Below are 24,714 nucleotides of genomic sequence, written 5' to 3' on the forward strand. Positions count from 1 at the left end.
AGAGCAGCCCCAAGGGACACTGACGGTGGCCTCTTGGGTTGTGGGGACCTCTCTGGCCTCCCAGCAGGTCCCACTGCTCTGCAAAATTGGAATAATCACCACCCAGGCTGTGGCTTCCCCAGTTTTCTATGATGTTCCCCTAGGCAATTTAGAAATGGAATGAATATTAGTAATAATTTGACTAAATTTAGGTGATCCCCTTAGGCATCTGATTAAATTTCATGAACTCTTTCGCGGGCGTTCAGCCCAAATTCCCCTCTGTCTTTCCTTGGTGGTGAGGACTTCGGGGCAGCCAGCCAGGGTCAGTGGATTCCACCTAAGGAACTGAAGCCGTCTGTGTCACCGCGGAGTGGCAAGACAGTCAAAGAGGGCTGCAGGGGCCAGGCAGCGGGAGACCGGGTTACCTTCACTGCTACAACGACCACGCTTTGTCCAGAAAAAGAGCCCATGCACACAGAACCTGCAGGTCCAACAGGGCCTTGAAGAGCCTGACTTATTTCTGTCTGCTTGTTTCCCAGTGAGGACTGAGGTCCCAGGTGGGAAGGGACCAGCCGAGAAACTGCTGGTGGGGAAAGGAGGGACTCGAGCCGGCACCCTCCGATTCTGCGACACAACACCCAACTCCATCCCACTTTCTGCCAGTCTGGGATCACCTGAGCCACCTCCAGGACTCTTAAAGTGACACCCCTGGTGCCCCCTAATCTGTGCTCCGCCCCATGATGTCAGTCCCTGCTGGCCGGGAGGGAATCCTGTGAACTGACCTTGAGCTGACCTAGAGCTGCCTGGGTCTGTGGGTTCTAAGGGTCAGCAGTGTGACCTGGCCCGGAGGTGGCCCTGAAGGTAGACAGGGTGCTCTCTGGGACTCCCACCCCAACATCCTCTGCAGGGCACGGCTGCTCTTTATGGTCCCTCCAACTCTGGCCCCTCGCCTGGCTCCAAGGGTGGCAGCAGATCACTAACCGCCGCGGGATGGAGAGCAGCCTGGCCCGGGTACCGTCCTCCCTCGCTCCTGGAGCCCACTCACCATGCCAGCCCTGCCTGCTCGCTCTCAGGGAGGTCAGCAGCATCCCGGAGTGCCAGGCTCAGCACAGGACCAGCCAGGAGGAGAGCACCGGCTGACAGAATGCTCTCAGAGCAGACGGCTGCTCCCCAGCCAGGATGCCAGGCTCGGGAAGGCTGCTTCCACGGCCTAGGCCTGGGGAGAAAGGTGGGCCAGAGCGGCATGCCGGGCCCAGGCTTCCCCAGATGGGGGCTCCTTAGAGTTGGCTGCAGAGTAGACAGGACGGAGACATGAGAAGGTGGGTAGGGCAGGTCCCAGGGAGCCAAGGCACATCCCCACAGCACCTCCACGAAAGCCACGCCACAGGGGCATGGGGTGGGGGTGCCCCACGAGGGTCGATACCCTTCCCTCTTGGACGCCCCTCCCCCAAGACCTGGAGGGATGCAACATGCAGGAATATAACACCCCAAATCATCAGCTACAAAGGAACACAAAGGAACATGATTTTTAGCTCACCCTATCGGCAACAAGTTCCTTCCTAAAGGACTGGGGTTCTGCAATGACGCCAGAGCTTTCCGTACTCACTCTTCGAGCTCTCTGTCCCTCTCCTCCAGTTGTGGCTGCTTGTGCAGACACTTGCCCCAGAAAGTCCCTTCTTGTCGTCACTGAGATTACACAGCGAGCCTTTGTTCTGCACACGTGTGCACAAGCCCGTGTCTGGGTGCCCACCTAGTTGCACACCTCCGGGCACACCTGCACTGTCCACAGCCAAGGCTCAGACTGCGAAAGCAGCACCCGGGGGGCTGTCCGAGGCTGGGAGTTCTCCGTCCCCGTTCCACTATGGGGTACATCGGAGCACAAACACACACTGGGGACTGGCAGAAGATCTCGGGGTGCTGAGTGCCCCGAGGAACAGGGCTTCCGGAGACAGCCTGGCGCTGGCAAAGCTGATGGATCCTGGACTGAGCATTATTACAGGGTAGTGCTTGAGGTCGGGGTGCACACAGCCCCCCTGCAGAGCAGTGGGCACATCTGAAGATGCTGCACAATCCTGGGGTCCCTTGAGGGACTCGGGTTCCCCTGCGCCAAGATGTGTGAGAGCTGTCACAGTGGCACTGTTAAGAGAGAACATCCTCAACAGGGATGTGGGCAAACTGGGGCACAGCCTAGAACATCCCACGGCAATCAAAGCAAAGGGACCATGAACCCGAGACGCAGCTCGCTGGCCACAGGAGGTGGATGTTTTTACAACACTCCAGATTGGATGAAACCAAACAACCTGTGGGTGAGAAACGCACGCGGGAAAAAGGCAAGAGGGAAGGGAATACTGTGCAGGGTGTTCGCAGAAGTGGCTCCTCTCGGAGACCTGGGTGAGGGGAGGGAGGTGGGGAGGAAGGTTCCCTGGTAGCTGGCAAGTTCTAGTTCCTGTGGGTCAGGGGGACTTCTTTTACTATGCTTCATGGTGTTACACAGATTCCTTTGATATATCAAATGTAACAACATTTTTTAAAAGAAACCCAAGAAACTGAGTCTCACATATAGCCTGTCTACAACTCCACTGAGTCACTTAGGCATTGGAAACAAACTTAAACTAAATAAAAACGGACAGGAAAGAAGAGCGCTAAAACATTAACAATGGTGTGCATCAGGAGCTCTGGGCGTGGGTACCATAAAGCTTTTACCCTTGCCCTATTTTTCAAAATTTCTTCAGTGAACATATGTTACTTTTAGAATTAAAAACAAAATAAAGAATCATCTAAAACATGGAAAATATCAAAGCCAAAAAAAAAAAAGAAAAAGAAAAAAGCAAGCCCAGTCCCCTTCACAAACAAAAATAACCCCAAGCAATCAGCCCACAGCGTGGACAGGGAAGTGAACCAGCCGGTCAGAGGCCACGCTTCTGCCTGGCTTAGCCTCCCTCCCTCACCCTCTTGATGGGCCTGGCACCTTCCTGACCGCTGGGGGACCCTCCCCATGGGCCAGGGAAGGGCAGCACGGTGGGAGGACACCGGGTCCACCATAACAGAGTGGTAAAGGATAGCGCCTGGGGATCTGAAACAACAGAAGTTGATTCTTCAACAGCTCTGGAGGAAGAACTTCCCGAATCAAGGCCTGTCTCCCTCTGGGACTGCAGCCGGCCTCACACTCAAGCCCAGGAGATATCCTGTGCCACAGTCTGTCTGGGCAGGTGAGCACCTTCCCCACCTGCCGCAGGGCTGCTGCTAACCTCGTCAGAGGGCGGGCTGAGCTACTGCAGCCCCGGTTTGCCCTGACCGTTTTTCAGGGAGTGCCATTTGCTTTTCCAACATGTATTTCCCATCATAAACTGTGCTAAATGCTATTTAGTAGCTAATTAACTTTCCGTGTGAAGACCTCTCTAATTGCACACTCTCCACCCTCTGCCCGGGTCCTCGGGGGACCCCAAGCTGTCCTAGGGCATCTGTTCTGCCGGCTCCTACTCTCAGGCGCAACTTCGAGTTGACAACAAACTGCCAATCAAGCCTGGAGAGGTCAGGGGGGACCAAATTAGGAGCCCTGAACTGTTCCCAAACTTGCTTGGTGAAGCTCAATTTAAATAAGAAAGCAAAAAGGTTATGAAAAATAATTTTTCCCAATGAAACGCCTTGCCAGGCAGCAGAAAGGGCCTCGGCCTCTGTTCCTCGGGACGGCTGGTTTGGGCTCCGCAATGTTCCAACTGGAAACCATCCCCATTTTGACTGCTCCGGGCCCACCATTCATCACGCAGAGAGATAATCAGAAAATAAAAGGCTTTTGTGCAGCCGTTGCATAAAGCACGGAGGTGCCAATTACCGCATCGTCCCAGAGCGGCAGGAGGCAGCGGCAGAGGTGGGTGTCCGGTTCACGCCCACCCACTCGGGGCTAAAAGCCTCCCGAGCTTTAATCACTAGTCTCGGACTCTGTTCTTAGAAGAGTTGGGTACCGGGTCTACATCAAATCAGCGCTCAGCTCATAGACACCAGGTGGTCTCTGATCACAGAGGTTCTGAAGACAGAGGCCCAGTCCCAGGGGACACGTCTGACAGCCCAGGCCAGAGTCCAGTGGGCCCCACGTCCTCAGCCTCACCGCCATGGTCTCGCGGCCCTGACATCCTCACAGAGCCCTGTCAGCGGCAGAGGGACGGAGTAACAACTTGCTGCCTGAGCCTTCCGTCAGAGAAGATGAGAGAGGGCAGGTGAGGGCCACCTCGCGCCAAAGCCAGGGACACCAGGCAGCACAGCAAGGCCCCGGCACCCATGGTCTTGGCCTTCAGGGAGGGCCAGGGCCTCTCCGGCTCAGAAAGCAGTGCTGAAGCTGGGGTCTCCTTTCCCCGGGAAGGGGCTCGACAGAGGTGACCCCGTGAGGATCCCACAATGGGGTGACCAAGTGGTCAGGGCAACAGGAAGCGCGCCCACGAAGGTCTCCACCGCTTGGGTGGAGAGGGCTGGGAGAGGCAGGCACGGTGAGCACCGATGGGAGGGGCTGGGCCTTGAGACAGCTGTCCCTGTGCTCTGCAGGATCTCCTGATCTCCCGGCGGCAGGTGTCCTTGGGCAAATCCACCTGGGATCTATTTGACTTCCACACAGGGGAACTCAGACATCAGGTGAGGCCTGACCTCCTCCAGGGACAGTGCTGGTGACCTATGGCACATGAGCCACAGCCAGCTGGTGTTATCATGGCGACTGCACAAGGTTCGCCATCCCTGTCCTAGAAGGTCAAAGCCAGGAAGGGTCACACGGCTGCGCCCAGTGGCAATGACGCAAAGGCAGAAGCCCTGGGCTCCATCCGGAGCAGGATCAAGGCCCTCTTTCCCAAAGAGGGACCTTGTCCCAGGACACCCTGGTCTGGCAGGGGTGGCAAACAAGCATTTCTTCTAGGGTGGTTATTTTTAAAGCAGGGTAAACAAGCACAGGAACGTGCCCGGTCTGGAGCTCCAGAGCAAAGCATCTGGAACCTGGAAAAAAGCAGGCTGTCCAGCAGTTCTGAGTGTGGTTTAAGAAAAAAACAAACAGAAAAAGCAGAAGTTCAATGGGTAAAGGAGATTAAGATTTTGGATATTTTCTTGCGATTCAAAGTTCTTCCCGAAACTCTGTGTGTGTGGGGGGGTGTGGGTGTGAGTGTGCAGGAAGCAGAAGGGAAAGTCTGCAGGCAGTCCCAGAAATTTGATTTATTTACTTCAAATGCTTTCCTGACACCTCCCCGGGGTGCCTGCCTGGCCACCAGCCCCAGACCCAGGTCCCCTCCGCCACAAGCATCTGCTGAGTCTTTCATGCCCTCCCCAAGGCTCCAAGCTAAAACTGCGCGCTGTGCCAATGGCCCTGCCCCGGAAGCCACACGGACGCCCGCTGCTCTGCTCACGGGCTGAGCCAGGGCCGGACCACGCAAGCTGCTTTTTGGGGCTGCTCCCCACGTCACATCAGCAGGGACCTAAAAGATGCCGCCCAATTGTATGACAGTGGCCAAGGAGACACACACAGCCAGTGGCCAGTGCACTCGTCCAGGGACACCACTTTCGGTTCCACATGGAACAGCTCTACTGGCATGGGCAGCGGCTGAACACATCAATGACGAAAAGGTGGAGGAAAAGTCAGGTGCAGAGGCATGTGCCTGTCATCTCAGCCTCTCTGGGAGGCTGAGGCAGGAGGATCGAAAGTTTGAGCCCAGCATGGCAGCTTACTGACTTCACAAAACCCTGTCTCAAAAGAAAACAAAACAAAAAAAGGTACATGCATACCCATGTTGGTAAAAGCACAATTCATTAAGAGCTAAATCCTGAAAGCAGTCTATATGTCCGTCAACAGGTGAATGGAGAAAGAAAATCTGGTATTTATATAAAGTGTATACAATGGAGTAGAACTTCTTTGCCATAAAGAAGGATAAATTTGAGGTATTTATAGAAAAATGAATGCACTCTGAGACCACAATGTTAAGTAAAATAAATCAGGCCAAAGTTTAAATATTGTACGGTTTGGGGGCTGGGGATTTAGCTCAGTGGTGCTGCTGCCTGCCTCGCAAATGCAAGGTCCTGAGTTCGTTCCCTGGTACCAAAAAAGAAAAGAAAATATTGTATATTGTATGGTTTCGCCTATCTAAGAAACCAACACTATAAATGAAGAGCAAAATAAAAGATAAATATTAAGAAGGAGGGAGATAGAGGGCAGGGATTTATCTCAGAAGCACCTTGCCTGCCTTACAAGTGAAAGGTCCTGGGTTCAATCCTCAGTACTGGAAAAATAAAAAGAAAGTAGGGAGAACTTTTGCAAATGGGAAGGGGACCAGAAGGTGGAAGGGAGGTTGGAGGGGAAGGGGTCGAAAAAAACTTACGGAGTGTTTGTGTATGTGCCAGCTCCCCAGGAGGGATGCAGTCGTCATGTACTACAAATGCGTACCGATAAAAATAAAAACTGGGGATTGTTAAAGGGCTAGTATGTAGCTCAGTGTGCGGGCCCTAGATTCAATCCCCAGCCACTCACAAAAAGGAAGAAAGAAAAGAGGGGAGACACACACAGAATTAACTTTAAGGCCAAAAAGCTTTTTCCAGAAGCACAAGATGGGATCAGGCCCTCGGCAGTCACAGCCTCTCCCACCCAAGCCTCGTTCTGCTGGGGACAGTGGTGTGCACCCCGGACAGATCTGTCCCTGAGACCCTCAGCGAGGCCTCATCTTCGGGCTCCCGAGAGCAGCAGGGTCCACATGCTGGCTTGGCCATGCCCGCGGGCTGACCCCAGCCCTGCCCTGGCAGGAGGCCACCGCCAGCGGCCGCTCAATCAGAGAGCAAGAGCAGGGATTCCCCAAAGAAGTTTCTTAAATTGAGGGGGAAAACACCAGGAGCTGCTCACAGCAGGAGGCCCGAGGACCAAAGGGTGACCTGGTGTGCCTTGCCCAGCACACTCTGTGCAGCCCCGCTCACCCCCTCAGGGACCCCATGGCAGAGGAAAATGCTGCCAGCACAGGAGTGGGCTTTGTCATGGGGCTACTGGAGAAGAACCCCAAAAGCAAGCCTCCTGCCCAACATTATTCAACCTTCACAGGGGTCGAAGGAGCAAACACCTCCTCCTTTGCTGCTCTTGGATTTTCTGCCTGCCCAGGACAGAATTCTAATCTCAGTTCATTGTCTCTGCTCCTTCCTAACAGTCTGGGTCAGCTGATGGCCTCCCACCTTCGGCTCTGAGCCTATGCTGCTGTGGACCCAGGTGGGCACCATCGGGGTCACTTCAAACACAGCCGTCCCCCCGTGGGTGCCCCCAATCCTCCGATGCCCAGGTCCTTTATATGAAACTAACTGTATCTGCATTTGCAACTAACTGTGCCTCGCCACGTCCGTACACAGCCCATGACGCCACACGCTGTGGACGTCTTGCCAGTGCTCCATCTACCCTGGTGTCTGGGGATGAGGACAAGGGTCAGTGCTGTACAGAACAGGCACAGTTTTTTATCCGCATATTTTTTAACTGACTGATAGTAGATCCAAGAACACAGATCCCACGGGTACGGCAGCTGCCCCTTGCCACGGTGTGGGCCACTCTGGCCACTCACACAGGGCCAAGTCTCCATGGGCGCTGTCCCCAGGGGGGCCCTGGGACAGCTGTGTAGATAGCCCGCTGAGTCAGCCAGGAGCAGTGACCCCGAGGCCCCGGCCAGCCCCAGGGAGACCTCACAGCATTCCCACAGAGGTGGTGTGATCACTGGCCCAGCACCCTCCTAACCCGAAGGACACAGCGTGGCTCAGCCGTTCCAGGAGCCCTGGACCTTGGAGACACACAGCATAGGCCAAGGGATGCCATCCAGGCAGCTGGGTGTGAGCCCAGGGACTGTGGCTCCAAGTGATCTCCCAGGTACCTGCCAGCAGCCCCGCAGTGTGGTCTCCTGGTAAAGCTCCTGGAGGGCAGCAAACCACTTTGACTGCCTCGTCCCACAGACTAAGCCATCTTTGCCTGCAGCCAGAGACACTGCACTGCCCTTTGCTGGCTGAAAGGCCAAAACGACAGAACCTTTGTTTCAACACATGGATCCGTCCTGAGGCTACAAGAGGGGCAGAAACATCAGCTGCTGTCCATGTTACCAAAGAATGGTCCTGCAGGATATTACAGGAATAGGGTGGCCAGGGGCCCCACGTGGCCTCAAGTCACATGCCACACCAGTCCCTTCTGGAGTCCCAGACAGTGGCCTGGGGGCCCTGAAGTCAGGCTTTAGGGAGCTAGAGCCCCAGGCTCATGGGTTGCCAAGCTCTGCAGAGTCAGGCCTGCGTCCACACCCGGAAACCCAGCTCACATTTCTAAATTCCCAGAACGTGGCGGGGAGTCTGTTTTCCTTGAGTCACAGGAGCAGCAAGAAAGTGATACCCCAACCCGACCTGGCCTGAACTCTGGAAGCTTCCACCCAAGGCACTCCGCCCTTCACAACAGAGACTCTTAGAAGGACCAGCGCCAAAGGCACTGACTGACCCGCCCTGAGGAGGCTCAACGGAGCAGGAGCTGCCTGCAGCGGCAGCCAGGATTGCTTTGGCATGACTTCCCAAGACTTGCTGCTCCAGACCAGCTGGGCCGGGACAACTTCTGCAGCTCCCAGGACTCACCTGCGCTCTGGGGTTTCCCAGCGAACCCACCCTCTCCCTCCCGTCTTCTTCCTGTGGTAAAATACACGGAACCACCACGCACCATCCTGGCCACCTTCAAGTGCACATGGACGCTTCACTGCGCAGTGTGGCCATCACCACCATCGTCCAGAGCTGTGCACCTCACAGCCCTGAGCTCTGTCCCACTGAGCCCGGGCCCCAGCAACTCCTACCCCGTGCCTGTCTCCGTGGTTCTGACAGTGACTCTCGGGACCTCGTGGGAGTGGAGGTACAAGGCTTGCCCTTCTGCAGCTGCCTTACTTCGTGTGGCACGATATTCTCACAGTCCGCACATGTCGCGGCTCATGTCAGAATCCGCTTCCTTCCTAAGGGGAATGATACTATTTTCTTCCTCCCTCCACTGATTCATTTTTTTGTTTTTCCACTGCTGGGCATAGAACCCAGGGCCTCTCACACACTAGGCAAGGGCAGGCTACTGAGCCGCCCCTCCACGCTACAGTCCACGCCAGCAATCTACCACGCTGCGCTCGTCCACTCGTCCCCTGGTGGCCACACAGGGTGTTTCCACCCGTTGCTTTTGTTGACCACGCTACTAGGAACCTGAGCACGCAGATAGCTGTTTGAGTCCCTGCTCTTAGCTCTTCTCGGTGACTTCTCTTTCTTTCTCTCATTTCTATTTGGACCATGAATCATCTGTGTAATAATAACATGAAAAAAACAAAAAGCAGGAGTTCCACAAAGTAAATCCCAGGCGAGGCTACCACCGAGGGTGGTGGGCCAGTCCAGAGTCTGTGCGGCCACACGGGGTAAGTGGAGGGGACAGGAAGCGGCTATGTCCAGCGGACCGTCACCCCGGATGGGACATCAGCCGTGCACTTCCGCCTTGAGGCCAGAGGCCAAGGATGTCCAGGAGCTGTCCAGTCTGCTGCTGGCTCCAGACAGGCTGGGCTGGGTCATGCTGGGAAGGCTCCACCACCAGACCCCAGAGAGGAGGCAGAGATGGGCGGGGAAGGCGGAGGGGCCCGGCTGCCTCCCCCAGCACAGCACACAGCCAGTGTTCAGGCACTGACCAGAGCACCTCTGGCTGGGGAGGCGGGGAGCAGGCGGGCAGGGGGAGAGGGCCGGCCCTGGGAGGACGGCTGCCTCCCCCAGCACAGCACACAGCCAGTGTTCAGGCACTGACCAGAGCACCTCTGGCTGGGGAGGCGGGGAGCAGACTGCCATCTGCTGGGCACCTCGAGCTCCCGCCCAGGCTGACGTGCCACCACCACGTGACAGTTTCCTGGCGACAGCGCCTGCCGTCCTCCCCACCGGAGGGCACGGGGGCAGCAGAGATGGGTGCCGGCTGCGGTGCCCACACCCATTCTGTGGAGGAGGAAATGAGCAGCACTCTCGGCGCCCTGTGCTAGGTCTGTTCCCAGGCTCCCTGCCTGCATCTGTCACCCCAGGGGGGCCTGCGGAGCACGGTGACCTCCCTCCCGGGAGTCCCAGTGGCTCTGACCCTCTCTGTCACCGCTGCTCTTGGCAGCTCGTGGACCATCGCTTTCAGCTCCCATCAGGGAGCCGCACGGACACAGAATCCTTATTTGTCACGCTAGCCTCACTGTGAAGGGACGCGCAGGGCTATCTCCCCATGTCTCCCCAAAAGGGGGACTGCGACCCAAATGAAGCAGTGGCCGTTGGAACCATAGCCACTGTCACTCGACACCAGTCCCGGCAGCCAGCCAGCCAGCCTCCGAAAGAGCCTGAGCTACCAAAAATAATCCTGTGTTTAAATATTTACAAGCAAGACAGCCTGATGCCTTTACCGTCGCAGCTCCGGGAAGGCCCCATTTCCCACCCGCTGCCTCCAGAGTGGGTCCCCGAGGAACCTGGCCGTCTCCTCCCGTCACCCACGAAACCTGCAGCCCCTTCCTGCCCCAGAGCACCCCGTCAACTTTCCGCTCTCCTGTCCCTGCTCCCACCCCGGCCTCCCTTGATTAGTGTGGGACAGAAGTGGCACTGGTTCATGAACACCCAAGGCTGGGTCGAGGCCAAGACAAACCCAAGAGCTGACACGAGTCCCGCCCTGTGCCAGGCAGGCCGCTCATCCCATGCCCTGTGCTTGGATCCCCTCCGCCGGGTGTTCTCGGGAGGGTCTGGTACCAGGCTCTTTGTGCAGATGACACAGGACAAAAGGAGGCAAGGAGGGCAGTGACTGCTATGGCACACAGCCCAGAAGGGCTGGGACACGGCCCAGGTGGCTCCAGGCCCCATGGAGGGACCGCCTGCATCACCACCAAGAGCTAAGGAAGGTCAAAGATCTGCTCTAGGCCACTGGGCCCATCCATCCCTGCCACAGGGCAGGTGGCTGCAATGGGTGTGGCTAGGCGTCCAGCTGCTCTCCATGGCCAGGAAAACGGGAACACAGTCCCTGAAGCACGGCACTCATCCTGGCAGAAGGGGAAGGTGGAAGGGGCCATCAAGAGCCACTGCCCTCCCCGCATTTGCAGCCCAGGTGCTCCCAGGATCTTGGCTGGACAAGCCAGGAACCCGGTGTGGAAACAGCCACTCTGTTTACTTTGCTGTGAGGGCGAAAAAGAACCAAATCGGGGATAATTCCACCACGAGACAAAAGCCACCTCCCCACACCTTCCCTGACTTTTAGGAGAGTTGCATCAGGCATTGGGTTACATTGCAACAGCCAGGCTAGGTCCCCAGAGGCACCGTGCTGAGCTCCCTGATGCCCTGGTAAGCCTGCCATGTCAGCGTCTGTGATTTCAAGCTCAGGGCTCTCGGAAGCTCACGTGGGCCCCAGCCCCTGAGGGGGCCGGGCCGAGCTGCTGATGCAAGAGCCAGGTGTGGGGGGAACATGGCCCGGCTTTCTGCTCCCATGACAGCTGGTTCATCAAGCAGCTCGACATCCCCAAAGCGTCCCCATCCCCGCACGGCCAGCCTCGGGGCTGCCATCAGGGAGAGAGGCTGCCACACTTCATTTCTGGGCCCTCAACAGACCTCCTGCAGGTTTTGGGAGCACTGGTCACTAGGGACTGCCTCTCCAGAGCCAGAAGTTCCTTCCCTTTGGCTTATATATTCCCTTCAGGTCCTGGCAGCTTTAACAGAAAGGGGTCAGCTTTCAAGCTTTCAAAGGACCTGGCAATCCCTGGTGGACAGTCAACAACAATGTGCCTTCAAATTGAAGCCACCAAAAGCAGTGGCTCTGCAGGGCATCTCAAGTCTGGCTCCCTTGGGTGACCCTTGACAGTGACTTCTGGAGTCGGTGACTCTGATGGGTCAGGCTGCAGGACCCCCTAGTAGGGGACTGGAACCCTTTCCTGCCAAAAGCTCCCTACCTGTGCAAGGCAAAGCAAGATGAGAAGTCTACAGGAAAGGGCTGGACAGAGAATGGAGTGGGATCCCATCTGTACAGACCCATGCCAGACGATTCAGGGGCCCAGACACCTATGACCTCAGCCCTGAAATGTGGCGAGCCCACCCTGAGTGGGGTCCAGGTCAAAGTACACACAGATGCTATTCAAAGACAGAAGGCAAACTCTCCCTCACACACGCCTCTGTGTGATCTCACACTGCAGTGGTGCTACTGCGAATGTCCTGGGGAGTTACTGCAACTCATTTACCTGCTTCCTTTTACTTTTATGAGCGTAGCTATGAGAACGACACAGATATTCCTGATTTTGGACACAGGTGCACAGTCATCCACGGAGGATGCGTGGCCTTTTCAAAGGGTGCTGGACTGTGCAATACTCATGGAAAGAACACCTCACACCTTGTCCCAAGTGAACTCCAAATGTGTCTCAAACGTAACTGTAAAGCATATGACTCTAAGACATTTAGGAAGACACGAGAGTATCTTCGGGGCTTAGGATGAGGATATCAAAAGCATGACATTTTGGATGTCAACAAAAAGAAGTATTCTTTGCCTTGTGAAAGACACCGCTGAAAGGACGAAAAGACAACTAGAGTCTGGGCAAAATAACTGCATATTTGATATTCGACAAAGTACTGGTTTCTAGAATATATTTTAAAATTCTCAAAACTCAATGGTAAAAATAAAACAGACAAAAGCCATTAGAATATGAGCAATTTTGCACAAATGGTTCACCCAAGAGGAATCACAGATGGCAAATGAACACAGGAAAAGCTACTTGGCATCGCGGGCCTTCGGGAAAGCACAAGTTAAACTACACTGGGACCTCACTCTACACCTCTCAGAATGGCAAAAGAGAAAAAGACAAAGTAAGCTGAGCCAGAAGGGCTGCATGAGCTCCTCATGGGGCCAGCTTGGGCAACACTGTGAGGCCCCAACCCCAAAACCAAAACAAAACATCAAATGGTGTTTAGGATTCAGAAAACTGGAGCCCTCATGAATTACAAAATGGTATAACTCCTCTGGAAAACAGGGGACTTTTGCTTGTTTATTTTGGTACTGAAGATCGACCCCAGGGCCTTCCCATTGAGTTATAGTCCTAGTTATTTTTTATTTTTGGTACCAGGGATCAAACTCTGGACCTTGTGCTTGCAAAGCAGGTGGCAGAACCACTGAGCTAAATCCCTGACCCTATTTTTTTATTTTTTAGGGACAGAGTCTGGCCAAGTCACCAGATCACCCAGGTTGAGCTCATACTTGTGATTTTCCTGCCTCAGCTTCCCAGAGAGCTGGAATTACAGGCTTCTGCCACCACGTCCAGCTGCAACATTTTTTAAAGTAAGCAATCAGTTCCGTAGGACCCAGCAATTGCATTCCTGGGAATTTATCCCAAAGAAATGAAAATTCCACTCAGACAAAAAGCAGTACATGAGCATTCCCAAGAACTTTATTTGTAATAGCCCCAAACTACAGACAAGCCCTGTCCTTGGGTGGGGGTCTGTCCATGGCACGGGATGCCACACAGCAGCGGAAAGGGACACCCAGCCTCACACCCTGGGAGGAGCCTAACAGTAGTCCACAGAACGAGAAGCCACCTTGGGGCTCCGCGGTGCAAGATCCCATTTACCCAGAACCCTGCGGGGGTGCACAAGGACGCAGCAGGGGTCGGGTCGGGGATGGGGACGGGGAGCTGGGGTCCGCACGTGCCCCGCATTCTGCACACTGGTGTGGCATGGAGCAGAGGAAGTGGTGCTGACCACACACACGTGCAGGATGTACACGGACAGTGTGAGCCCAAGGACCTGCAGGTCAGGCCAGCCCCGTTCCTGGCAGGCTGCGGCTTTGCAATGGATGCCACCACAGGGAGATCAGGGCAGAGCTGCCTGCAGTCTTCTTGTGCATCTTTTGCAAAGTGTGGCTCTATAGTTACTTCTAAACACTGCGGCTCCTAGAAAACCGGTGTGTGTGTGTGTGTGTGTGTGTGTGTTTGTGTGTATGTGTGTGTGTGTGTACTGGGGGGAACCCAGGGCCTTTTCACTGAGCTACAACCCAAGCCCCTTTTAATTTTGAGACAGGATTTGCTAAGATGCCCAGGCTGGGCTAGAACTTGGGATCCTCCTGGCTCAGCCTCCCAGAGTGCTGGGATAACAGCTGGGTGCCACCACCAGTCTCCCGACGCCTATGCAACGTTATCACATTAGAGTCATTTCTGCTGTGACACTCCGTGCCGCCCGCTCACCCTGTCTCCCCGGAATCTCTGGCACTTGCTATCTTTCTCCTTTCGCCAAGCTTGTGGCTTTTCCAGAATGTTCCACAGCTGGAATCGTGCCACATGGACCCTGTCCTGGCTGGCTTCCTTCACTCAGCGACACGCATGAAAGGTTTCCCCGTCTTTCCTGGCTCAGTAGCTCATTTCTTTTTCTGGATAAACAATATTCTCTTGCAGGGATGTACCACAGTTTCATACCCATTCACCTGCCGAACGGCACTTTCCAACTTGGAAGCATTTATGAATAAAGCGATTATAAACATACAAACACTTGTGCTCCTGTTTCTGTGTGAAGAATAGCACTGAACATTTTCAACTGTGGAAAGAAAATGAAGAGTATTTCATGACACGTGAAAACGATGCGAGATGCAAATTTCAGCATCCATGGTAAAGTTTTAGTGGAACACAGCCAGGCCTATTTCCATATTTGGGGTGGCAGATTTCCCAATACAGGGGATGGATCTGAGGGGGGAAGCAATGGCCATTTGGTTTGCAAAGCAAAAAAACACTACTAGTTCTCTGGTCAGTCGCTAGTCCTGAGATGGATGATTATAGCCCCCAACTCTGACAGCCAAAAAAAAAAAAAAAAATCCAACGGGAACAGCAACCCTAAGAGGATCAAGATCATAAGATGTTTCCTCTGCCTTCCCCCAGTTTCCAAAATCGGCACAGAGACTCCCAAACACCTCTGGGGACCCCTGACCGGACCAGAGAGCAGGGAACTGATGACAGCAGGCTTCACAGGGGCCTGACTTCATTTTAGTATTTTGCTTTTTGCTTTTAACTTCAGAGTGGCTATTGCAGCCATAGCTCAGTGAGTCGGAACTGTGTGAGTGACTTGAATTCTGCCTCCACCTCCTATAAAAAAGGGCAACAACACTGCCTCTGAGTCCGTCCCCGCCGCATGTGACAGGAAGTTCACGTCCCCCAAAGCCCATGGCCACCCAGACCTTCCTGTTACAGCTTTTTCCGGAAACAGGGTCTCTGGCGGGTAGTGAAGTTCAAGGAGACGGTGCCAACCCAGTGACAAGTGTCCTTAAGGGGAGAAGACAAATGCAAGAGTTAGGCATGCGAGGGTGGGGGCAGAGGGGCAGGATGGGACCACAAGCCAAGGACTCCTGCAGCACCACAGCTGGCAGAGGCAGGGAAGACCCTCCTTGGGCCTTGATTCTGGACTTCCAGGCCCCATTGCTATTGGTTTAAGCCGCCGGTGTGTGGCCCCTGGACACCCACAGGAAGAATGTAGAAGCGAGGCTGGCACACTGGCAAACACTGCCCATGTTTGCTGCAGTGGTGACGACTGACATCTGCCCACTCTGCCTTTGCACGGCAGCACACGGACCCCCACTCCCTCCTCACAGCGGCCCTCTTTCACCACGTGGAGACGGACGGGCAATGGGTGTGCTCAGGTTCCCCACGGGCGTTTGGCCACAAAACACCTCCTACAGCCCTGATGGACCGCGGGGGCTTGCCTGACTCAGCCTGCCCGCCCCTGCCCTCCAGGACATCCTGTGTCAGCCCCACAGCCACCAGAGTCACACACCAGGGCTGGCACAGTGGGGACCCATCCCCAATTCCCCAGCGGTCTCTCCCAATTCGGGGAGCTGGTGGCTCTGCCCCTGCTAATGAGCCCCGAGCCGAAAGACGACTGCCTGCTCTGGGTTGGGGCCCTGCCAGGCTTCCCGGCGAGGCCACGGCCGGGCACAGGGAGCAGCTGGCGACGGCCACCTCCTTGGGGTTGGGCTGGGGAGAGAGAGACACCACGCAGTGCCTGCCAAGTGCTTCAGAAACAGAAGACGAGATTCGTCTAACGCCACACAGAACAGATTGCCGGGTGTCGAGCGACGGGATGTTTTAAAGAAATAAATCTCAGCTCCCGGCGGCAGAAGCACAAACAAACCCAAACAACAGATCCTTGAGGGTGCTGGCCTCCAAAGACAGGCTGCTGCTGGCCTGGAGGGGCAGCACTGGGCACCAGGAGGCCAGGGCACGTGTCCCCTGCAGGCCCTTCTCTCCCCCAAGGTCTCTGGGCCCGCTCGTCTCTCCCAGGGGTGGCAGCAGCCCACGGAGAAGCCTCCATCTGCACAACCCACCCATCCCTGGTCCTCAGTGCGGCTGGAGCAGCCACCCTGGCCCTTTCCCATGCAGCGTCTCATCTGCATGGCCAGCTTCCTCCCTTCCTTCCTTCCTTCCTTCCCTGCACCCCGGCCGCTCCCCTCCTCCTGCCTGCTCCTACACAGCTTTGTCTCTCCCCGTGCTCACAGCAGCGTGCCCGCCAGACAGGAAGGGAACCAAGGATGGGACTTGGACGCCACCAGAACAGGCTTAGGGGTCCAACAGGACCCACACTGCTGGGCACGCGGTCCTGGCCCATGGCACCCACTGATCAGAACCTTCCCTGAGGCAGGTTCCTCTCTGAGCCCCTCCTTCTCTTTCTACAGAGACCCTTGTGGGTGCTCTGTGCTGGGACCACAGCCCGGCTCCAGGACCCACCCTCGGTCCCCAGCACGGCTCATCAAGCCCCATGCAGCTGACACATGTGGGTTAAGACTTGGAGCACAAAGCCCGCGAAATCTCCGGCCGCTGGAAGGTGGGCTGGACAGCGCAGGTGCCACACGTGGGTAAGGGGGTGGGGGCTGGGCCACGAGTGAGCAGCAGGAACCCGCAGCCCAGAACCACAGAGAGGGCATCCCCCCAGGTGAGGCCCCCAAGCATCCTCCCCTGGGGCCAGCAGTCTTGAGATCTGTACTGGAAATGCCAAGGACACCGACGAGAGAGAGAATGCGTGCTCCTTCCCAGGGAGGCACTGATGACATCTCTGGGGACAGGGGTGGGAGGCCATCAGCACAGACCTCGGGGACTGGGCCGCCCCGGGCTTCTTGCTAGACAGCAGGCACTGCAGCTAGGCCAGCCCTGAGCACATGGCAGGGCACGGCCAGCAATTTTCAAAAATCACTAGGCATGGTGGCGTGCACCAGCACTCGGCAGGGAGGCTGAAGCAGGAGGACGGCCATGAGTTCAAGGCCAGCCTGGACACAGCGAGTCTGTCTCAAAACAAAACAAAACAAAGTCTCCTAGTTGCACTACGCTACCACACTGGCATGGCTTCCTCTCCACCTCAGTGCCCAACATATGCCAATAAAATCTATACGAACCAACACTCAGCTGCTCAGCTTCACTGTCTGTTTCAGAGGTGTCGGAGCCGCGGGAGGGAAGAGGCTGTGGTGCTGAGGGCACAGCAGCCCCGTGCACTCGTCAGGCCCCTCCTGGTCTCAGCGCACCGTGCACGCACCGCGTGTGGCCTGCTTCACCTCTGATGCCCCACAGACCAGAGCGTCAGAGCCTGCCCTCCGAGGGTTAGAAGGCCGGAACCCTTGGGGTGAGGCTGGGTCAGTCTGCGCCTGCTCTACCACGTAGATGTCTTTCCTTTTCTGAGCTGTAAAGAACACCACGATGAACATCTTCCTGGGGCTTTGGTTTTGTTTCTTTCTGTGATTTGGGTCCCTTCTTAACACAAGCTCCAGAAGGAGCATCTGGACTTCGAGAGGAGACATTTCACACCTGCTGCTCACCCAGCACGTCCCTGGGCAGGGACACAGACGAAGGGTGTGGCGACCCTCTTCGTGCTGGCCCGTGGCCGCGGCTGCTGACCCTCGGTAAGGCAGCGCTGTGCACACAGAGGCCAGGCCCAGGAGGGGTCCATGCGGCCAGTTCACACGGCTGCCTGGTGGGCTCTGAACTCCGGTCTCAGATTTCCTGCCAGTCACAGGCTGGGGCTCGGGGAGGTAACCCACGAATGTGGAGCCCCCAGGGGACACGACCACATTTTTAACCACTCAGCCCTCCTGGAACTCCCTGCCAAGTAAGAAGCGTGGGGGCCTTCCCGTCCCTGGGGCCGGGCCCCCCACCCGTCGTCCCCAGCCATTCTGCCTGCACCGGTAGTTCTTCCATTTTGCCACTAGAGGGGGCCTGCGAGTCGACCTACGTGCCCTGCCCTGCTGCCCTGGGCGGGGCCGTGGAGTCCAGGTAATTGAGGGGGGGAGCTCCCAGGGAGGAGCAGGGTCCTCAGGGCCAGTGCCCGGCCCTGCTGATCTCAGCTTTACGAACCTCCCTGCTCAGCCTTTCACAGGTTTCTCAAGTCAGCTGCAGGCTTTAAACCAGTGACGGGAAGCGTGTAGACCGAGCGCCCAAACCCATGTATTTATTGCAAAGTGCCAACACCGCCCTGTTATCCAAGGCTAGGGTGACGTGGCTCGCGAGCCAACAGAGAGGGCTCTGCGCCCCGCTGAGGTTCGCGTGCCACAGGTTTCTGCCACCCCTGCCCTACACCCTGGGGAGCAGAGCCTGCTCTGGCTGCACTCCAGAGGAGACGCTGGGGCCGAGGTCTGGGTGTGGCCGGGGAAGCAGTTGTCAAAGCTGCCTGTGTGTCCAGAACAATCAGCCCATTAGAGATGGGTTTCCAGCGCCACCAAGCGCCTGGTGTGGCAGAGGGGTGGGAGCCCAGGCAGCACTGGGAACAGGAGGTCAAACAAGTGAAAACAGATTCCAGGACCCAACCCCTTCTGAAGCCACGTCCGCCACCTCACTCCCCAGTGCTGGGTGGAACCCAGGGCCTCACAGCATCTGCGTGGTAAAATAAAAGTGCTCAGCTGCCTGTCACGCAAGATGGGTTTGTCCCCACCGGACACATGTCACTTCTGATGGGAAGACAGGCTCGCTCTACCCGTGGACAGGAGGGGTCCCCATCGTGGTTGTCTTAAAACTAACACATTTTTTAAAGTTCTGGGGATGCAGCCTGGTGCAAAGTAACCTCCACAACTGCAAACACAAACCCCAAAAACCGTACCCGGCCCCTCCCTGGGTTCTGGCTCCAGGTTCCCTTGTGGTCTTTCCCTTCTGCCTGGCTCCCCCAGATGCCCTCTGCCAGAGACTGAAATTATGGGGCCACCCAACCTTGGAGTTTTCGCTTTTTAATGCTGTAAGCTGAACAAACCTGTTTTATTTATAAGTCTCAGCCTCAGGTATTCCATTAGAGTCACAGAAAATGCACTAATGCACCCGCCGTGTCCAGGGAACCTCCACCACACTACACTGGCACGGGCGTAAGGGACAGTGGTATGAACTCCTTGGTGGTCCTGAGGTGGAGAGCACAAAGGACAAACAGCAGCCACGAAGCCGAGTGCTTCCTACGCCCTCGTGTGAGCAGGAACGGGAGGACGTGGCCACCGCCCAGCTCCTGGGCCAGGCGTGCAGACCACATGGCCCAGCCTGGCATGAGACCTCACACCCATGGTACTCTGGGCCGTGCCTCACATCATGGGACAGCTGAGTGCTGGACACACGAGACCACGCACCCGAGTGGGGAAGCCAGGGCTGAAGGCAGACCCGCCGGGTGCTGAAGTTCACACAGCCGTGGCCAGGTGAGCAGCCTGGCACCAGGGCCGGGATGCAGTGTGAGGAGAGTGTGGGGCAGGGAAAGAGCACCCTCCTGGGTCAGGGGGACGCAGAGGCTCCCAAGAGTCCAGGCACAAGGCCACAGAGCTGAGTCTCATACTCTAGTTGGCTGGTTAGGATGGGGAGGGGAAGTCCGGGCGGAGGGGATCCATGGCAAAGGCCATGGCAGAGACAGCACCAGGTCCAAGGCAAGGCCAGAGCCAAAGGCTTGAGCACTGGGGCAGCTGGGAAGGAGGCCGCTCCTCAGCTACCAGAGCTGCCTGCAGCAGTTGCAGCCTCCAACCAGGATGCCGACAACACCCATCGGCTGGGACAATCCCATCTCCTGGTGCAGCGTGTGTCCCCTGGGGACCACATGAGCCCCAAGTGAGATGTGCTCTGGAAACATCTGGATACAGGGGGGCAGCAGGGCTGGAGATTCCATGAGGCGAGCCAGGGGCAGCCAGGGTGGGGCCACCCATGGAGGATGCCGCTCCCCAAGAGGACCCTGTAAAGCGGTTATCACCACCCCAGCTTACCGCAGGGAAACAGGCCCCAGGAAGAGAAGGAAGTTTCCCAGGTTCGTGTCAGCCAAGGGTACCAGGACTCAGCGCGCAGCTCCCGAATGCCCAGATCGGAGACCCTGATGGTACGGGGCTGCTGGGCAGAAAGCTGAACAAGCTAGGCTCAGCTCTGGTTCTGCCACCCCATCCTCAACGCAACCCCGGGACCAGAGCAGACCCAGCTAACACCTGGGAAGGGGATGAGCAGGGCACCGACCCCTGTCACTCAGTCTGGGCCCTGGGAGGTCAGGACTCCGAAGGGACACCTGCACTACCAGACTGGCACCACCAGGAGGAGCTCTAATGGAGCCTGGCCGGACTGCAGAGGGCCACAAGGGTTGTCCCCACCCAGGTTCCTGGCCTGGAACACCGCAGGGCGCAGCCACCCTCAGGGATAAGTGAAGTTCCGCATGGCTGACTGAGTCCTTCATCTGTGCTCTCAAGTATCGGAGACTAGTGATACTGGTTCACCCTGGGCCTTGACGGACCACATCTTACTGAGGGGATAAAATCAGGAAAGAATCCATCTCAAATTGCTTCCGGCCAGAACCAGGAAAGCGTGCATGTCCCTCGCCCTGTCTGCTGCCTGGCTTCTGTCGATCCAACTGGAAACTTAGGCTCCAGCCCTGGCTGGTGGGGACCCAGCTGGGTCCAAATCTTGGCTTGGCCTGAGCCTGGATGGTGACCTCCAGCAAATCACTAACCTCTTCCAGTCTACCCGTTTCCTCTCCATACAAATCCATAACCTACCAGAGATGCCCGGCGCCCAGTGCACGCCCGGCGCCCAGTGCACACCCAGCACACAGCTTACCGGTGAGTTCACATATGAACCGATGTCTGTCCCTACCACCATTTTTGCTAAAGCAAATGAGCACAGGACACACCCTGAGCCTGGGAGGTGAGGACAGCTGTGCCCATAGTGGGGTCCCGGGGTGCCCTGGGTTGGCGCTCCCACCCCCGCAGGAGCCTGGGACATGCCACCTCTGAGAGCCCTGGAGTCGCCGGGTGGTAGATGCAGTGAACACAGTCCCCACCCGGTGGTTTTCTTGGGCTCCAAGGCCCAGCAAAGCCACTGCAAGGTGCAGAGGAACTCCTGCCCTCAAGGGCAACCTGCGCCATCATCAAGTCTACAGTCAAGCAGCCCATGCACCGCAGTGCCCCATGGTGCGTGCAGGAGGGCTGCCACGCTGGGTGACTGCTGCCCACTTGCCCCCTGCACAGCCGGAAGATTCCACAGGTCCCACGGACGGTCGCCCAGCTGGTGGGTGGCAGAACTGAGCACAGGGCTGGGTACCAAGCACTGTGGCAAACTGACCTCCAGCCAGCACCATAAGTCTCACAGGGCCACCAGGCGTCCCAGGCCCTTGCCAGAGGGAGAACCGACACTCCTGTCTTCCCACAAGGACGGAAAGGCCCAAGGGCCGGGTAGGCCAGGCAGAGCTATTCAGCCCCGGGCTAAGCTTCAGGGGAGGAGAGAGAAATCCAGAGCCTGATGGGCGTCCTGTCCGACCCTGGCCCTCACCTGGGGGCCGGGGCACCCGCGGGCACAGCAGGACCAGGTGGGCAGGGGAGCGCTGCAGTGCTGGGCAGCACTGAGGCCTCCACCCGGGAACTCACCTGCCCTCGCTCTCCAGGAACGCCTGGCTGCTGCCCTCGGCCAGGGCCACGCTGATGGGTGACAGGCAGAAGGGCGAAGAGAAGGCATCAGAGTCGGAGTCGAAGGAGCTGTCCCTGCTGACGCCATCAGCCGACAGCTCCAGGGAACCGTCCTCCTCCCCAGCCTCCGGCCGAGGCACCCGGCCCTCCTCGGTCCCGTCCTGAGAACTGACTGCAGACAGGATCCCCGAGTCGCTGTGGGCAGGCTGCGAGGCGGGCAGGGGACTGTCCACCCCAGGGCCCAGGGCCAGCTGCTGCCCATCCTCGGGTGAAGGGCTGATGTGTACGGCATCCTGGATGCTCTGGGCCACCGCCAGGGTGTCCTCATCTTTGGGGGTCAGGGGGGGCCTCGGCTCCCCGGGGAAGGCCTGGTGGGGGACCCCGGTGCTCAGGGTGCGGCGGTGCCGAGGGCGCGGGGCCTTGCGCACGGGGGAGCTCTCGGGGGTGATGTAGCGCAGGGCCTCCTCGTCCTGCCTCTGGATGCGGGCGTTGGGGACCCAGGCCAGGATCAGGGTGGTGCCCAGCAGTTCATCCTTCTCCATGTACAAGCACAGGTACCCTGCGAGAGTGGCAGCCAGGTCAGACTCTGTTCCCATGGGGCCATGCCTGGCACAGCACACACCGGATGTGAGGCAGAACGGCCTTGAGCTAAATGGGCCTGGCCGAGTCCAGCACAGCTGGACACTGTCCAGGCACAGCTCCACAGTGGCTCTGGGGTGGAGCCCTGCGCTCCTCGGCTCAGGTTCCTGGCCTGCCTGGCATGTGGCCTTCATGTCTGTGCGAGCCCAGGCCAGCAGGGAAGCCCGGAAGCCTCTGGAAAACAGCGTCCCACAAGGAGGGATGCACAGGCTGTACACCTGATCTGACAAGAGTGAGTCCAAGAGGGGTGCTGCTCGGCTTTGCAGGCAGCCAGGGCATCCTGGCCTTGCCTTTCTTAAGTGCAGCGTTTTGGAGGCAGGGGCTGGATCCCGGAGCTGGCGTGAGCCCTGGTGTCACACACACTGCTGACTGGGATGGAGAAGAACAGTTCTCCATCCAGCAGTGAGGGGCTGGGCGCTTGGTTTTCGGGGAAAAGAGGCATTTCCAGAGGCAGCCCCTAGGGGCTTCAAGGTGTCTGGATCCCTGGGCTGTGGTGCCCCACTCCGGGCCTCCTCACCCCTGTGTGAGCCCCACCAGCAGGAGCCTGCACTCTCAGCCACACCTCTTGGGGCTCTGGCTCCAGCCAGCATCTCCTGGGCCCCACTCCGGCTTCCCTGAGAGGACGAGGAACGCGGGGAGGTCAGCCAGCAAGTGTAAGAGTCCGGGGGAGGTGGGGCTGCGATTCCCGCACCCATCTGCTGTGTCCGACTGACCATCCAGCAGATCCCAGCATGGATGCCCCATGGGGATCCCTGGGCAGCTGCTATTCTTTGTTTCATGCCCAGAGTGATGCCCTCACGTCCCAAACTCACAGCCGATCATGCCTGCCCCTCGTCTCTCCATGAGGTGAGACCGTACAGGGTCAGGAGGCTGCTACAGCGCCCACCAGGGGCCTGGGACACTGGTCCCCAGCTCCCAGGGTGGGTGCCTGGACCCAGGGCAGCTACAGGCCGCAGGAGAAGAGGGACAGACGCTGAGCATCCCAGAGCTGCCTGGCCTCTCTAAGCACCTGTGTCCTGACCTGCCGGAGGTGTGCTGGGCTCCAGTGAGCCAGACCTGACAGCACAGACCCGTTCTGGGGGACAGCTTCTCATCTTGGAGAAAGAAACAAACCCTGTCTCCTTTTTTATGTGCTAGGGCTTGTGCCTTTTAGCGCTTGGGTTCAGAGCACAGCCTGGCCCTGTCAAACAGAAAAAGAGAAGACCGCATCCTCCTCTGTGGCTCTGCTAGACCTGACAAAGGCAGGGAAAAAGTGTGCCTCCCCCGGGAGTGGGAGAGTGTGTCCCAAACGGCTGCGGTGAAAGGGAGTCTGGAAAGTTCCTCCCATCACCTCCACCTGGCAAAGCTAGAGGAGAATTTTGGTTCCCAATTCACACGGCTGGGTGGAAGAAGAGCAGGACTTGTCGTTTCCAGAGAATTCCTGCCTGACCTGCATCCCATGCCTGGGCCTTGGACCTCAGGGTCTCCCCTCCCTCGTTCTGTACCCGCAGGGGCTCCCCCCAGGCCGGAACTCTGGGGTCTCCCCTCCTCGGCTCACCTGGGTGATGCTCCCCCAGGCCCTGCAGCCCCTCAGGCGGGTGCACACAGACATTGTTCTTGGAATAGATGATCTCTCCCTCCAGGACAGAGGGGGACCCACCGCCACCACTGGGGGTGAGGGTCAGGAGGTCCGAGGCTTTGGAGGAGGCGCGGCGGAGGAGGCGGCCCAGAGACATCGCCGGGTGCGTGTTTCCATCCTCTGCACTGTGTGGCCCAGGCAGGGCTCGTCACGACCACCTGGGGGAGGATGGAGGCACACATAGGTGACAAGGTCGTGCACAGGCACCAAGTGTCCCCAGGGCTGCACTCCACCTTGCGCCAGCAGACACCCCAGGGGCGCCGGCTGACCACAGAACTGCATTCCAGGCTCAGTCCACCATACGGCACTGGTAACTCCCTGATGTAACTGAAGATGTCTCCAGACACTGCCAAATGTCCTCTGGGAACAAAGTCCTCGCCTCTGAGAACCTCTAGGCTGGAGTGACCCTGTTCCCAAGTAGCAGTCTCATCAATCCGCCAAGATTCCTCTTCCTGGCTCTCAATGGGACCGAGGCCAACACCATTCCTTCCAGGACTCACACCCTCCTCCCCATCCGGAGTCTTCCCTAGCAGCCTGATGCCCACAGTGCCACAAATATTTGAAGAACTATACATAAAAAAAAAAAAAAAAAAAA

General features: G+C 57.4%; 1 protein-coding gene across 6 annotated transcripts in view; it reads right to left on the reverse strand.

Annotated features, from left to right (window-relative positions):
• Tbc1d16 (TBC1 domain family member 16) overlaps positions 1–24,714 on the reverse strand; it is a 72,388-nt gene that overhangs the window by 30,944 nt on the left and 16,730 nt on the right. For all 6 annotated transcript variants that reach the window (XR_004518652.1, XM_033767805.1, XM_010618575.2 and 3 more), the window contains exons 2-3: positions 24,039–24,277; positions 21,824–22,421 (exon numbers count right to left, since the gene is read on the reverse strand). Coding sequence is in view for 5 of the 6 variants with exons in the window: in XM_033767805.1 (XP_033623696.1) it covers positions 21,824–22,421; positions 24,039–24,216 (776 nt within the window). In the remaining variant the exon portion in view is untranslated. The remainder of the gene's footprint in view (positions 1–21,823; positions 22,422–24,038; positions 24,278–24,714) is intronic.

This window comes from Fukomys damarensis, unplaced genomic scaffold (genome assembly GCF_012274545.1).
Source record: "Fukomys damarensis isolate Sample0158 unplaced genomic scaffold, DMR_v1.0_HiC HiC_scaffold_23, whole genome shotgun sequence".
NCBI classification, from domain to species: Eukaryota; Metazoa; Chordata; class Mammalia; order Rodentia; family Bathyergidae; genus Fukomys; species Fukomys damarensis.